The sequence below is a fragment of the Lontra canadensis genome, unplaced genomic scaffold (genome assembly GCF_010015895.1).
Source record: "Lontra canadensis isolate GAN:19392208 unplaced genomic scaffold, GSC_riverotter_1.0 scaffold2, whole genome shotgun sequence".
In the NCBI taxonomy this organism is placed as follows: Eukaryota; Metazoa; Chordata; class Mammalia; order Carnivora; family Mustelidae; genus Lontra; species Lontra canadensis.
The window spans coordinates 412,011-428,257 of NW_022630996.1; the positions used below are offsets into that span (position 1 = coordinate 412,011).

At 44.8% G+C, this 16,247-nt stretch overlaps 1 protein-coding gene across 1 annotated transcript in view; it reads right to left on the reverse strand.

Moving 5' to 3' along the window:
• CNTNAP2 (contactin associated protein 2) overlaps positions 1-16,247 on the reverse strand; it is a 1,928,204-nt gene that overhangs the window by 17,697 nt on the left and 1,894,260 nt on the right. Inside the window, exon 22 of the mRNA XM_032866749.1 lies at positions 14,517-14,756. Coding sequence (XP_032722640.1) covers positions 14,517-14,756 — 240 coding nt within the window. The remainder of the gene's footprint in view (positions 1-14,516; positions 14,757-16,247) is intronic.

Consider the following 16,247-nt stretch of genomic DNA (forward strand, 5'->3'; position numbering starts at 1 on the left):
TTAAAAGAATTCCTTCTGAGAAACTTTGGTTTTGCTCGTTTTCAGGTTTTTGGCTGCATCATTTGTGTGTTTTCAGTGAGTTGCATGACAGATGCCCCTGTTCATTTCCTTTAGTCCCATTCCTTCCAGTGTTGTGAAAGCTACTGTAGAAACGCTGCTTTAATTTCCAAGTTTGATTCCTTAGTATTCTGAATGCAGAGGGGGACAGTCTATCACTAGCTGATATTAAGAGCAGTTGCAGGAGAAACAGCCAAGAAGTTAAATAAATGACTATCTAAGGCATGTCCTTTGAGATCTTTTTGGGTTAAAAAAAAAGAAAAACACAAGTTTCTTCTGTAAAGCAAGCATACGGGGGAAATATTGTGATATTGGCACCTAGGTTCTTGAATGTTACGGTCGCACTGGAAAGCACACAGGAGAGGAAACAGACATATTTTCCAGAATGCTGGGCTGTCGATTTTTCTGGAACTGATTTGTTTTTTGAAAGAATTCTGGTCTCCTTGCTGAGGGCTCTCGCATGGGCGGAGGTTATGCTGGGACAGAAGGCAGCCAGCTCAGGGTAGAAGGACCGTGGCCACAGAGGAACATGGTGTGTCCAATGTTCTGAAGCTCCAGAGTCCGCGTCTGTCACCGGAGGAAATGCTGGGTCACAGTCACAGACTCATTTTCCAAGCCCGGTGAACACACTTGGTACACAGGGTCTCAGCTAACACGATTTGTGGCTAATTACTGGCCAACCAGTGTTAGCAAGAATTGGTTGTCTACTGAATGGTGGAAACAGTCTCAGGTTCCAAGGACAGGGTGGCTGAGAACACAAGGATGGAAAGATACCAATCGTGGTGAACAAGTCAGAAATGTCTTTTACATCTCCTGATGGGTTCACCTTTCCTCTCAGACAGGGGTCACCGTGGCACCGTTCAGAAGACCAGCACCTTTAGGAGACCCTGAAGCTCTTGTCATCAGACTTCCAGTGAGAAACATACCCATGAGGCTTCATGCAGATATCAGTCAAGGCTTTGGACTTCCAGAATTTATGACATGGAAGCTCGGTGAAAATAACTTTCTTATCACCCAAAATTGACCCCAGAGATGAGTTTCATCATTGGTGAGACTATTTAGGCACAATGAATCATATGAGAAATCATAGAAGAACAAATGTATCCTTTGACTCTTCCTTCATGGAAATTTCTAGTAAATTCAAAGGCCAAATTTGTGGATAGCTCTTTTGGAAACAGCTGCTTTTGTCATCATCGTATGTCTTTTGAGGTAGTACAGTGAACAATAAAATACATTTAAAAAAATGTTTAATCTGCTATGCTATCTATATCTTGACTTGCAAAAAGGTGGTCTTCCGTAGCAGATGGTGAATGCACTCCTGTTCTCCATGGGTTGGCTCTGTCAATACCCACAGGGTTTGGGCTTCGCAGGAGGCCTGCATTGGAATTGCTATCTTATCAAAATGTAAAATGCACCCTTTTCTCCCTGAGAGTTCAGAAACCAGTACACAGAAGAGAAGGGTTTCTAGAACACAGTGGTATATGGCCAGATTACAGCCTGCTAGCTGGGTTCTGGCTCCGTTGTGCAGTCTCGTAGAAGGGGGGAATACGCAAACTGAAAGTGCTTTTAAAAATTAATTCTGCACATGTTTTAAGTCTTTTATCAATGCCCAGTTGGGCTCTTGCTTTTGAAATACTCTTTTCAGCTGCATTAGCACAAGTGAAAAATCCCAATTCCAATCCCAAGACAATGCCTTTTCTTTCAAGAAGGTTGACCCCATAAAACCGAATATACAAGTCCCATGCGGCTATTTCTGCCGTCTTTTGAACCGTTGTCTTCTCGAATTACCCTTGGATCTCAGAGGACAACTGTCTTTGGTTGTTGGCAGGTGGAATGACTAGCGGTCATCAAAGAGAACCTTGTACAACAAATGGAAACTTTCCAGTGTTTTCCGGAAGTTGATTTCTCCGCAAACTTCCGGCACAAGCCACGTGGCTCTGCCCCAACTCTTCTCATTCCTGTCAACAGAGTGTGACAAAAATATCTAATTGGCTCTAGCCGTCTTGGGGATGAGTTACTCAGCGTGGAAAAAGAGGAAGCAGGAAGAAAAAGGAAAGTGTACTTAGTAGCAGGGATTCACCTCTAGAGATACAGACCATGATTTCCGCATTATCTTTAGGGGCTGATGGGAGGCAGGAACGCAGTTCTGAATGGGAACTGGAATTCTTTTATGTTGAAATTCAAAATTTCTTTTCAGAGGAAGGAAAAGTGGGAAAAGCACTGAATCGGGAGTGAGCATGCCTGACTCTTAGACCTAATGACGCTATTCTCTGTGTAGTTTTGAGCGAGGTGCTGTCAACACTGGGACCACTGGCTCCATCGGGGCCGCACGTTAAGAACCTCTCTGGGGTGGGGAGCAGGCATCGGGAGTTTTGGAAATCTCTCCCGCCGATGCTAACGCATGGCCAGTGCAGAGCTTGTCATTGCGGCAGTCACTTGGGTATTCACCAGGGAATGGACGCATTATTTTGTGAGTCGATTTTTCTTATCTCTAGAAGGTGGCCAATAACACACCACACAGGCCCACCACCAGGATAAAACAAAACTGGCATTTTAGCCACTAAAATCATTCACAAATCTAAGCTATCATTTCTGTCTTTATCGTTCGCAGGTTTCTAAAAGTTAAAATTCCCAAGTAATCCCTTGAAAACCACCTTTAGCCTTCCCAAGGGGGACATTTCAGAGCAACCTGTCTCCATCTCTATGTTTAAATAATTGCAGCCACATTAATATCGACTTTAATGTACAGTTATGGTTTAACATAAAGTTGATTTTACCCCCCCCCAAAGATTTCCATGGTTGCTTTCAGGTAGAAATTCAGCAGCAGAATCAAGAATCCCCCTGAGTCTTTAGACACTTCTGAGTAGTCTGTGCAGAGCCTGGGGAATCAACCAAAGATCTTTTCAAATGAGAAAAACAACTTGTCACTTATTTGTTATTGGGGTTTAGAGTGACTCTCTTCTGAAAAGCGGACAGTGTTGGGACAAACACTTCATCTGGATGATGTTTCTGTAGCTTCTGAAATCATAGGCCAGGATACAGGCCCTGATTTGTAGCAAAGGTTGAACTAGCATTTCCCAGCAGTGACTAGCAGGGATTCCCTTGGGAGAACTGACACCCAGGGATTCTGACAACAGTCTTTCGGAGTGACAGGTCAGTAAAGAAAGACGCTGCACCTCCCCCGCCCCCAATGGCTCCAAGGGGTATGTTCCAGCACAGCACTGTGGGAGGCGTCAGGCAGGGGTCTGATGGAGCCAAGGTCAGACTCAGACATCCCTGGACAACACTGAGCTCAAACCTGCTTCACTTTCGTGGGCTTCTTGGAAACTTTCTACAACACAAGAAGGAGGCAAACCCTTGGGAGTCAGTGCTTCTGCTGTCAACAGAGAAGTCACCATAGCAACATGCCCAGTGTTCCACTGCCCTTCCCAGCCCCATGTGACTGGCTACATGGGGAGAGGCTGGCCAGGCACGGACTCAGGAGAGCAGAGGCTCTAAGGATGGGGCCAGGTGCGGTGGGGTCAGAGGGTACAGAGCACAGAGAGAAGACCAGCAGAATCCTAAGCTCCTTGGCTTTCAAATCTACTGTGAAGGACAAAGGGCAAGAGAGGTAGAGGAAAATCAGACTGAAAGAGAAGCCCGCAGAGGAAGGGAAGAAGGGCTGACATGTGGTCCCAGAGCTGGATGTTTGAGCCCCTTCGGATTTTTCCACAGTGAAGTTCTGGAGAGTTAGACAGTCTTGGTTAGGAAAGAATGGAATCCTTGGGCAGCATCTTACCTCCACCATTGGTACAGAAGTCACGAGGGAGCAGCATGGGTGGGGAGGCGCTGGTGTGCAGGGGTGGGGCTGAATGGGGGGGTGGCACCCTGCTTCACCTCAGACACTTACGTCCCTCATCTCTCCATTCCCGGCCCCCTGCTTTGCAAAATGCAAGCCCGCCAGATCTGTTTCCAGTGACACGGGGAGGCTGCAGCAAGTCAGGGGGGCTCTGGAGGCTTTTCAGGCGCCTTAGATAAAAGTATTTATGCCAAGACATTGCCCCTGGGAGGTGAGGTCAGAAGTGAGCATTGGGCTTGGTGCTTAGATTTGGTAACTTTGGTCCTGTAAGAGGATGTCACACACACACACCAACAATGAAAATGAGAGCATTAAACTTTCAAATTACAAAGTTAAAGAGCAGTGAATATACATTTAAAGAAGTCAAGATAAAAGCAACTGGTAAGAGAAAGCAGAAACATGATAGAACTAATAAATAAACCCAGAGCTGGTTCTTTGGGGGAAAAAACAAAAACAAGAAATAAAACAAAACAATAATGTGTGCTAATCTGATCAAGAAGAAAAGGGGGAAAAGCTAAACCCAGTATAAAATATCTGAATGAGAAATTTTCTGGAGAGTGGAAATGAATTATAAGAACTTATTTTGTTTAACGATGGAAATGAATTTGAAAACCTAGATTAAAAGCACAAATGTCTGGGAAAATATAACTGAAATTATTATAGATGACAAAGAAAACCTAATTAAACCAGTTGTCATTAAAGAAACTGAGACTTATCAAAGAGCTATGCTCACCGAAAACCAAACCAACATAAAACAAAACAAAACAAAACACAAAACCAATGGCCTCCACTGGTTTTACGGGGTAAGTCTACATATATTTTTTAAAGATTTATTTATTTTGGGAGGGGGTAGAGGGTGAGGGAGAGAGAGTCCCAAGCAGACATCACTCTAAGTGTGCAGCCCGAAAGGGGGACCGATGCCACAACCCTGAGATCATGAGCTCAGCTGAAACCGAGATTTGGACGCTCAACTGGCCATGCCACCCAAGGGCCCCACGGGGTAAGACTATTAAATCTGCAAGGTACAGGTGATGCCCCAAGCCACCTTATATCCTTGCTGCTCACAGTGAGGTCTGTGGACCCCCAGCATCAGCACCAGCATCACCTGGGGGCTTGCTAGAAACACAGACTCTCAAGTCCCATCTCTGACCTACTGAATCTCATGACTTTCCCCAGGTGATTCAAAGTTCATTTAAGTCTGGATGACACTTGTTTGTTATTCCACTAGTTGGAGGGCAATGGGCAAACCCAGCGTGGTGTGACCAGGGAGCACAAGACTCGACTCATGGTTTTGGCAGGGCTGAGCTCTTGTCTGGAGGCTCTACAGAAATGTCTGTTTCCAAGCTCATGCTTGTTGGCAGAACTCAGCCTTTGCGGTTGTAGGACTGAGGTCCTAGTTTCCTCTCCTAGACCCCGCCCACATTTCTTGCTGTGTGGCCCCTTATTATGAAGCTGGCATAAGTTTAAAATCCAAATCTTCACCCCTACAAAAAAGGTAAAAGAATGCTACAAACCTAAGAATTACTAATGTAAAAAATGAACAAACAAAAGCCAAACCACTAAATATTTTAGTAAAATTACTTCAGTTATACCTTGAGAGGATGCCTCTCCATGATTAGATGTGGTTCACACTAGGAATGAAAGCTCGGTCCACTCTTTAGAGATCTGTTGCTACACCTCAAACCATTACTTTATCACAGAAGAGAAAGAACTGGGTCATGTCCATAGATGTTGAAATACTGGATACTTTTTAACACCTTTCCATGATTAAGACTTACCAAAACAAGAATCCTTAAAATATCATATGCCTACAGGAATCCTTAAGCTATATATACATGTAAGACATGTTATTTATGAGGAAGAATTCAAAGATGGTCCTTGGTACGCACATACCTTGTTCATTTATGTTAAATATTTGATCTGGGTGCTCCCATGAAGGATTTTGCTAATGTAATTAGGTGCCAAATTAGCTTACCCTAAGATAGGGAGGGTTTTTTGGTTTTTATTTTCAATCGCTTTGCCAAAAAGGAGAAACAACTTGGAAATTTATCAGGAAATGTTTTAAAGTTAAATTCATATGAATTTTGTATGGAGGGGAAGACACGATAAATGGAAAGACATTCTCTTGCTGGACAGGTAAACATTATTTGTACAGATGTCAATTATCCTGCTATTAACTTACACATAAAATTCAATCTCAAAAGACATTCTAGAGGATCCCAATGAAACGACCGCAATTCTAACATCACATGGGAGAAGTCAGTGTGCAAGGATAGGAAAATTTTGAAAAAGAGAATAAAAGGGAAACCAGCTTTATGAGATATTAAATGCTATTATAAAAGCTGAATCATTATCACAGCTTGCTATTGTCTCATGAAGAATCAGATCAACGTCAGAGATCAGGGAGCCCAGAAGCAGATTTGAATATAAAGGATTCAAATATAAATTGTGAATATGATAAAGGTGCCAGAGAGGATGGAAGCCCAACAAGGAAACAGTGGGACTCCTGACTTACACCTTCCACCCAAACAAATTTTAAGTGGATTAAACCTGTAAATCTCACAGAGGTGCCTGGGTGACTCAGTTGGTCAACCCTTCGACTCTTGATTTTGTCTCAGGTCATGAACTCGGGGTCGTGGGATCGAGCCCCGCGTAGGGCTCCACGCTCAGCGTGGAGTCTGCTTGTCGCTCCCCTCCCCCCTGTACCCCTCCACATGTGCTGGCTCACACACACTCTCTCAAATAAATAAATAAATCTTAAAAAAATATGTAAATGTTGCAAATAAAGTCATTGGGAAGAAGTTGTGAAATAATTTTTAAAGTAATTTCTGAATGGAGAAGGCATGACCTAAAACCCAAAAGCCATGAAACACTGTATAATACACCCTGTAAATTTAAAAGTTTTTACATGGAAAGAACCCCATACATTCAAAAACTAGAGATCAGACTGGGAAAACATTCCAACAATGTAACAAAATACTGACTTATCTAACATACAGAGAATCCTTGTAAGTCAAGTAGTAAATGACCAACAAACAAATAGGAAAGAATATAAATAATTCTTTGGTCAAAGAATGGAAACAGTCTATGGAAAAATGAAAATAAGTACTTGTTAACATATACAAAGAGATTTAATCTCCCTCACGATTAACGAAATCCAAATTAAAACAACGAAGTTTCATTTTTTCAAAGAATATTATGATGTCCTACGTTGGTGAGTGCGTGGGGGAAAAAAGACACTCACACCTTCCTGCATTAGAAGTTCTAAATCTGTGGAGGGTGATCTAGGACAGCTATCAATTAAAAATGCATCCTCCAACCCAACAAAATCACGTGTTCAAAAGCCTGTCCTTATGGAAACAACAGATGGGAACAATGTCAATGACCATTTGATCACAAATCCATGACTCTGATCTTACACTTGACTGGGGCTTCCATAAATACGCTTGGACCTTCTACAGAAAAGGACAATTTGGCCCATTTGCAGGAAAAATACACATTAGAAAAGGGGGTGATAACTGTTTCTGCTCTTGAATAAATGTGTACTGTTTCGGTCACCAGAGGGAACAAAAAGAACAATATAATAAAAAGATTAGGTATCAGAGACTGAATGCATTAATCATGCAATCTTAGCATAAGGATGAAAACAGGGATCTGCTCAGAAAGAATTAAGATATAATTATAAGAGCTGGAACAATTATTTTAAGTGCTTGCAGGTGGTAAAGAAAACCAACTACCAGCTTGTAATTATGGAGGAAACTGAATAGATACAGAGCTTTAAAATGTTCATTATATCCATGAAGATATAAAAATACTACCTTCAGATGGTGGAAAGGAAATTGGGAATATAGACAAGAAATCACGTCATTAAAAATCATGGCAACAGAGGTAGGGGCGCCTTTGGAAATCAACTTGGTGTTTCCAGGGGTAAAGGACCTTGGAGGGGGGCAGCTTCAGTCTCCCGGCTGGGGCCTGGGGGGCTGTATTCTGGGATCTAAGAGGGGTGAGGCAGTCACACTGAGTCATCCCCGGGACCACAGTCCATCTAGTTCCTGTTTATTTGGGAGCAGAACCACATTTCTAAGAGGGCCAGTTTTTCCATTGTTCTTCAAACCTGAGTGAATCCCCTGGACAAGTCTGGGTGCGGATCCCCTGGATTCCTGACAACCTGAGACCTTGGGTCTGGGGTGTGGGGGAGGACTAGTCTGTGTTAACTGTTTCCCGCTCTGCTCCATGCTTCGGGACTCTCCATGTCCTGCCTCTTCCTTCCAGGGGGCTGTGAGAGTTCTGGCCCGAAGGCTTTCATGATCAGATGTGGGTTTGTTTTGGGGTGGGGACCCAGGGGCTCCCGGGGAGACTGGGTACTGGGAGTGTGGCTGCCAGCACCTTCTGGACACCTATTCCTTAGGACCTCTCTAGGGAGGATTGCACCTGTCACATACGTGCACCTGTGCTGAGAGTATAACCTGGAGGTACTAGGAATCCTGCAGGACAGTAACCATTCAATCCTTTTAACTAGAGGATCCCTCAGGCAATGAAATCTTACATCTTAAAGTGCCTTATCTATTGTAATCTATATTTTTAAAATTTATTTGAGAGCTGGTGGGGGGGGGGGAGAAGAGCAGAGGGAGAGGGAGAGAGAATTCCAAGCAGACTCCCTGCTGACTGTGGCGTCCGAGGTGGGCTCAGTCCCACACCTGGAGATCACGACCTGAGCTAAAACCAAGAGCCAGACGCTTAACCAACTGAGCCACACAGGTGCCCCTCCATGTTAGTATTTTAAAAAAGATCCTAGGATGTGGCCTTTGGTCTGATGTATTTCATATTAAATATCATGAATGTGATGAAACATCAAAATGCTAATATGCACGCCTCATAAAACAGCTTGATGTACAGTTTGGAGTTGTTTCTTAGTGCAGAAATTTGTGGCATTGGACTCCTGGATTTATTTTTTTCTGGTGTTTGTTTTGTATTTTACAGAATGTACAATGCCATTTGCAGCTGTCTTTCTGTTGGTAAATCCATGCCATTTTAAGGAGATAAGATTCTCTGAATTTGACAAAGAGAAAAAAACAGCCCATAATCCTGAGAGGTAAATCACAGCAATTGTTTGGTGCTCTGTGACCTTTAAATAAACTGGAACTTAGGGCTGGGGTTTGCTTTTTCTACCTTGTAACTGCTGTTCTAAAACTATTCTAAAGACCAAAATGGTGTGCTTTAGAAAGAGGCTGTACCTGTTATCAAAGGGGGGAAAAACTCGGTGGAAAAAAGATTGACTGGATGTTTCTAATACCGCAGAACTGGTTTAAATCAAATCAAATTCATTTGATCATTTTCCCCTCTAAAAAACATACTCTACCAGCCCCAGGCTAGGCCCTTGTGTTTGTGATGCTCCCATCATAATGTCCAGTGTTTTCCAAACTCCAATCATGTGGGGACCAGCTTCACCATTTTTGCCAACTCCATGAAAAACCTAATGACCATTTATTTACTTATTTTCACTAAATTGATCCAATTTCTTTTTTAAATCACTGATTTTTTTTTTTTTTTTATTAAAGAGTGAATGGCAAGGGTGGGAGAGGTGTTAAAGGCATGCCAGAACCCAAAGCAGACTTTCTCCTAGACAAGATTAGAAGGATTGAAAGAGAAGCAAACAGGAAATAACTTTATATTATGTAACACCATGTCTATTTTCTTCCCATAATGATCTGGTGACTCCCTATCAAGGCCACTATGTTGCAGTAGTCCAGAAGCCATACACTGCAATGCAAATGGCATCCCTTAGAGTTAGGCAGTGCACAGCCTGACCAACTGTAAATGTCTCTCACTTTGGGAAACAGTGACAGAGCCCATAAGGCTTTATAGAGGTAAAGAGTAGCTTAGTTAGTAGTGTCATGGAAAAGAAAAAGGATCTGATCCCTTGAAGCCAGCATACCTTGGAACACACTTTTTGTCTTTATCCTTTGATATCATCTAATATAAAAGGAAGAAATGTGAGAGAACAAAAAGAACACAAGACCCAAGAGTGGCTGCCTTGAATCCTAATTTCTAGGTCTCTGCAAAGCAAATGTCCTGGTGTGAGTATGAAGTGAGTAGCCCTAGTCCATCACTAAGGTCCTTTTACTACTAAGGCCACAGGACTCCCTATTCTTCATAAATACACTTCCTTCCATTTTAAAGCTGTATCTTCCCCACCCCACTCCGAGATCCTTTCAAATTAAGTTTGCAGCTCATTCAAAAAATGGGAAAACAATTTGACATGCTCCGCAAACAGAGGCTCCTTCCTGGGTGCAAACACTTCTATAAGGATGCCTTTCCTGAGAGCCTCCGAGTCTGGCCCCACACTGTGATGTTTGTTTGTTTTCAGTCTGTTTTTCTAGTTTTAAGCAGGCAGACTGGCTCAAGTTTAGATAAAATTTCTCTATGTGGGTGAGCTTCCTAACAGAATAAATGGTCAGGGGAGCCCAACCTTTTGTAAGCTTATTGCTACAGCCTTTTAATTTGTGATTTTGCCATCTAAAGGCAAAATGTTTTTTTTTGTTGTCATTTTTGTTTTTTGTGTTATTTGGCTATTTAATTTTCTTATCTTCTGGTAACCTTACTTCAAAGGGCTTACCAAGGGGGCTATTAAGAAGCTTCTGTCTTATCTGATGAGTGATTCTCAGTCTTGACTACACACCAGAATCATCTGGGCAGGGATGACATCTATGAACACTTGCTTCTCCCGTCTGGGGGCTGTGCCTTAATCGGTCAGGAGTGTAGCTTAGGCATCAGGATTTTTCTAAGCTGACCTGGTAATTCAAAGGTGATCTGAGATCGAGACCTACTGCCCTCGATTGGGGTTTCCAACCTTAAAGTGCATGTAAGTCACCTGCGGATCTTGCTACAATGTGGATGCTGGTTCACTGTGGCGGAGGTAAGGGCCCGAGGTTCTGCATTTCGGACAAGCTTCCAGAACCACACTTTCCAAGGCACCTGATCCATTGATCTCCTTCCAACTGTCCTCTTCTCAAAGCAGGACTCATCGGTGCTCACCCCGTTCTTGTCCTGTCCAATCCCTACTCAGCCGCAGGAAACATGACTCACAGGCCCTGATGGGATGTGTGTGTGTGTGTCCTGTTGTTTTGTTTCTGAATGTCTGATGGTGAAGATTCTTGGTCTCTCTCCACATGAAAGATTATCTGAAAAAAGCAAGGGCTCCCCAAGAGTCGAGTGCACTTGCTACTGTGGGGGTCTGCTTAGAACCCCAGAGCTGGTACGAAGACGATTTTAAGCTGAGGACATCTGAGTTCAACGGATGCAGAAAGAAATCTTTTTGGAACTTCCTTTGGCTGACTGAAAGCGGAAACCTGGGGAAATGAGACTGCCGTTCCCTCTTCTGGGCACTGTTCCTCCCAGGAAGGAGATGGAGCGTAAGCATACCAAGAGTGTAAGCTCTCTCCAGGAAACTTCTATGGCCTTGAAGACAGAAAGACCATTCACAGCTGCATGAACAAGCATTATCACACACTCGCTTAGCTCCTGGTTTTTTTTTTCTTCTTCTAAAACCTCTGTTCCTGCCATAGAGGCCCTTTCTCCTCATTCCCTTTTCTCTATTACATAAGGCATTTAAGTATCTAACCATTTATTGAGCTACTTCTCCTGTAAGCATAGGAATATTTTTTTTTCCCTCTTCATCTGCCTTTTATCAGGGTTTTTTTTTTTTTTTTTTTCAGATGGGGGAAGGGCAGAAGGTGAGACAGAGGGAGACAGAATCCCAAGCTGGGTGTGGAGCCTGACTTGGGGCTCAATCTCATGACCCTGAGATCATGACCTGAGCCAAAAGTGGAGTCAGATGCTTAAACAACTGAGCCACTCAGGTGCCCTTGCATTTTATCAGTTTAATTTGCAGGCCTCCGGAAGAGGAACATAAGAGAATAGAGGAAAGGTTCTTTCTCCCCCACACTATTAAGTAACCTTCCCTTATCTCGGTCTTTCTCTGTTCCCTGTTCAGCCCTCCACCCCCATTCTCTCTCATTTTCTTAAAAGAAAAAAAAAAAATCCAATCATGTTATCTAAATAAGCTTTCTGCCTCATAGTTCATAAGCTGTTCTCTGTCCCTTTATTAAAGTTCACGAGGCAGACATACATACTCCTTTATAAGCATTCCCCCCATATGGAAATGGCTGGAGAGGAGGTGGATGCAGCAGCTGGTCAACCCCAGGTGAGGACTCTCCCCAAATCAAGTGTCAATTCTCTGCAAATGGATCTTATGGGGACAGTGCAACTGTAATATCTGGGGTACAGATATTTGATTTAAACATTGAAGGGCACCTGGGCGGCTCTGTTGGTTAAGCATCTTGCCTTTGGCTCAGGTCATGATCTCAGGGTCTTGGGATCGAGCCCCGCCTCTCGCTCCCTGCTTAGCGGGGAGTCTGCTTCTCCCTCTCCCTCTGCCCCTCCCCCTGCACTCATGATCTCTCTCAAATATATAAATAAAATCTTAAAAAACAAAACAAAACACTGAATAATCACAGAAATGTTCCCTACATACATTTTCACTCTATCAGTCACAAGAATGAAGCTGTCCCGTGTAAAGCATGATTTAAAAAAAAAAAAAAATGAACCCAGATGTCTAGCCCTACAACTGTCTCTCTCAGACCATAAAGCAAATACTTTGCTAATTAAGGCCCAGTGGGTGTGAACATGCATCTAGAGGCTTTTGAAACTGGTTTCCTGGCAGCTGCCGGAGACCACACACGCTCTCCGCCTCAGGGAGTACGCGGAATGGCGTAAGAACTTCCGCTTCTCAAAGATGGCCGGTTGTCTTGGTCCACTCTGGCCTCTGGAGGAATTCATCTGTTCCTTTGTAGCTCTGACATGTGTCTCTTCTCAGCTTCCATCTTCCCTCCTATTTTTCTACTTTCAGCATCAGGAACACTTTCCTTTGTTCAAGGCAGCCCATGAGGAGAAGCCGGCCCACTGTGTAATCCTAACAACGCTCACGAAAAAGAATTCTTTCTAAGTACGCTTGGCACACAGCAGCCCTCATCATGTTCTAGGAATGCATGTGTGAGGAACAAAGAGGACTGTTTAGTCTGTAAATTGGCTCTTCTGACAATGGGGCAATTTTGGTTCTCTCGAAGCTTTATAAAGCTTTGTAGCACAAATCCTGGCAAGCAGTCACAAAGACCAGCGCTGTCCCAGAGCTGATCAGCTCTGAGGACGGGCTGCCGTGTGTGGAAGGCAACCAGATGCACGATGGTCTCATGGTGCATTATGATGAGTCAGAAGCTAGGCTGGGGGAGAACTTGGGACCTTGACCGGACATTGAAGCGACACGGCATCGCGTCTAACATCGTAGTAACTGTGCTGCTAATATTACTGCTGCTGAACTTTTTCAAAGCTTGCTACCTGCCTATAACCAGGCTGATGGCCTTTAGTACATCATCCCACACAGAATTCTGGGAACTGGGTCTTCTTGTCCCCTTTAAGAAAAAGATTTTATCTATTTCAGAGAGAGAGCACACGCATGAGCAGGGGGAGCGGCGGAGGGAGAGAAGGAAACAGGTTCCCTGCTGAACAAGGAGCCCGATGCGGGACTCGATCCCAGGACCTTGAGATCAAGACTTGAGCTGAAGGTAGACCCTCAGCTGTCCTCCTCCTGGGGTCGGCGTTAGCAACATCACAGGGAGACGCATGGACTGTTAGACTTAGAGGCCATGTAGAGATCACACCCTCCCCTCCACCTTAGGGGTGATAACGCAGAGGCTCAGAGAGGTCCCCCAACTGGCCCAAGGTCAGGCTGGCTCTCTGTCACGTCATGGGCACGCTGAGCTGCTCCCAGTTAATTTTGTAGCCAAGAGTCTCAGCCTTTCATCATAGGCCTGTGCTTTCCAATCACATGTCTTACCACCTGCTGGAGAGACTGACTCCCCAGAGTCCTGTAAGCTTAAATGCACCTCGGAGAATCTGGAAGCCTATGGCATTATTCACGTACATACAGAGCGGGGAGAAGGAGCTCTGCGTTGCTTTGGGTACATCTTTCCTGGGGCGCCTGGGTGGCTCAGTCGGTTTAGCATCCGAGTCTTGGTTTCAGCTCAGGTCCTGATCTTGGGATTGTAAGATTGAGACTCACAACAGGACTCTGTGCTTACTGCAGAGCTGGCTTAGGTCTCTCTCTTCCTCTCCCTCTGCCCATCCTCTCCCCCTCAAATAAGTAATTAAATTTAAAAAAAACAAACCAACAAACAAAAAAACCTTTCCCCTGACAGTAGACCTGGGATGTGGGGCTGCAGCAAGTGTCATAAGGGCAACAGCGAACAAGTGATGGTCCAGGTTGTCCCAAAGTCACATCACAGACGTCCATTTAGGCATCTCCTAATTTTGCTTAAATGAGGAAGAGTCAGCGGTTTCCATGTTCCTTACCTTTGCCTTACGTCCTTCTGGCTTTGAGCCAGGCTGAACGATCGTAACTTTTGAGCATGTGGTACGTGCTGAGCACTCCTGGGCTCACACGTTCCCTCTTGTCCTTAGTCCTCCAAAAGCCTAACACCCTTACCCGTCCTGTTGCTAAGCCCATTTTACAGACGATGAAACTGAGGTTTAAAGAAATAAAGGAACCTGGCCAACACGGCCTTACCTGAATCCAAGTGATCTAGGTGCCAGGGGTCGGTGGCGGACGACATGGGGGAGAGGGTCAGCGGGGAGGCTCCGCAGTTGGACTCCACCAGCTCGCCCTGGATGTGCACGTGGGCTGAGGCGTTCGTCTGCCTCAAGGCCGCCTTGAGAGGCGCAATCTGGTTGAACTGGACCCTGGAGAGGCACCCAGTGAATCCCGGGGTGTTGTATTTGTGAATCTCTTGGTCGATCTTCCCTGTTTCTAAAAGATAAAAAAAGACAGAATGAACGTTTTCTCCCACTCACTGTATTCCGGCCGTAACATAGTCTCGTCTTCGAACGCCGATGTCCAACTCTCACTGCAGGTTTCAGTTTAAGATGTTCTATTCTCTCAGATGAAATATTAACGACTCGATAAGGCTGAGGGCTGGAGACTTTGCTGCAAACAAACCTCCATGTTACTAGAGAACGTGTGGGGTGAGGACAATACGACTCTGTTACAATAAAACGCTGGACTCTATTTGTTACAATAAAACGCACGCTTACAAAGACCTTCCCGACACCCACGGTATTGCTGAAACCAACCACATTCACTGGCTTCTGATTGATCTTTCTCCTTCTCTTTTTCCTCTTACACATATTGAACAAGGGCCCCTCCTGGTAAATTATGGTTCCGTTGTACCTCATTCTTACTGTCTTCTTCAGAATTCTTTATTAAAAAAAAAAAAGAAGAGAGAGAGAGTTCCATAGCCTATAACGACGCATTTCCCTTCTTCAGCAGCCAATCCCCGCGCAAGTCTGAGGTTTGCAGAATCCCAGCGAGGATCTGCTGGATGTTCTGGAAGTCAGGAAACCGTCCCAACTCAATCGCAAATACACCTGCGCATGGAAGAATCGCGGCCTCCCCCCAGTCCGTGAGTGCGACGTTTCCTGGACTAACCTTCAGATCCGGAGAATCTGAATAGAGGCATCGCTAGTGCACTGTTACAGTTAATAGAAACACGCGCCGTCTTACCCGTTAGCTCAGTAAAAGCTGGTCTCTTTTTGGCCCTCGTCCTGAGTTTTACAATCTATGCAGCAGAAATGAACGTTGAAGGAGTCCTAGACCTTTCTGACGGGCGGTTCTCATGAGGGCGGTTCCTGCACCAGCGCATCAGCGTCACCTGGGAACTTGTTAGGAATGCGGGGGGCGGGGCGGGGTTGGCAGTCTGTGCTTCCACAAGCCCTCCAGGTGACTCTGGGGCTGCTAAGGCTTGGGAACCAGGGGCACAGGCACGGATCCTGCAGCAAATGGCCCTTCAGAGAAGAGTACGGCAACCGTGTTCTAGACGGGAGATGATGCCAATGACGACTGTCTTCTGACACGATGACTCTCTTTTAAAACCAAGGACAGGGCGCCTGTGTGGCTCAGCGGGTTAAGCCTCTGCCTTTGGCTAGGGTCGTGGTCTCAGGGTCCTGGAATCAGGTCCTGCATCGGGCTCTCTGCTCAGCAGGGCGCCTGCTTCCCCCGCTCTCTCTGCCTGCCTCTCTGCCTACTTGTGATCTCTGTCTGTCAAATGGATAAATAAAATCTTAAAAAAACAAAACAAAACAAAACAAAACAAAACACCAAGGACAAGGGGAACCTGGGTGATTCAGTCAGTTAAGCATCTGCCTTCAGCTCATTTCATGACCCCAGGGTCTGGGAATGAGTCCTGTGTTGGGCTCCCTGCTCAGCAGGAAGTCTGCTTCTCCCTCTCACTCTGCCTCTCCC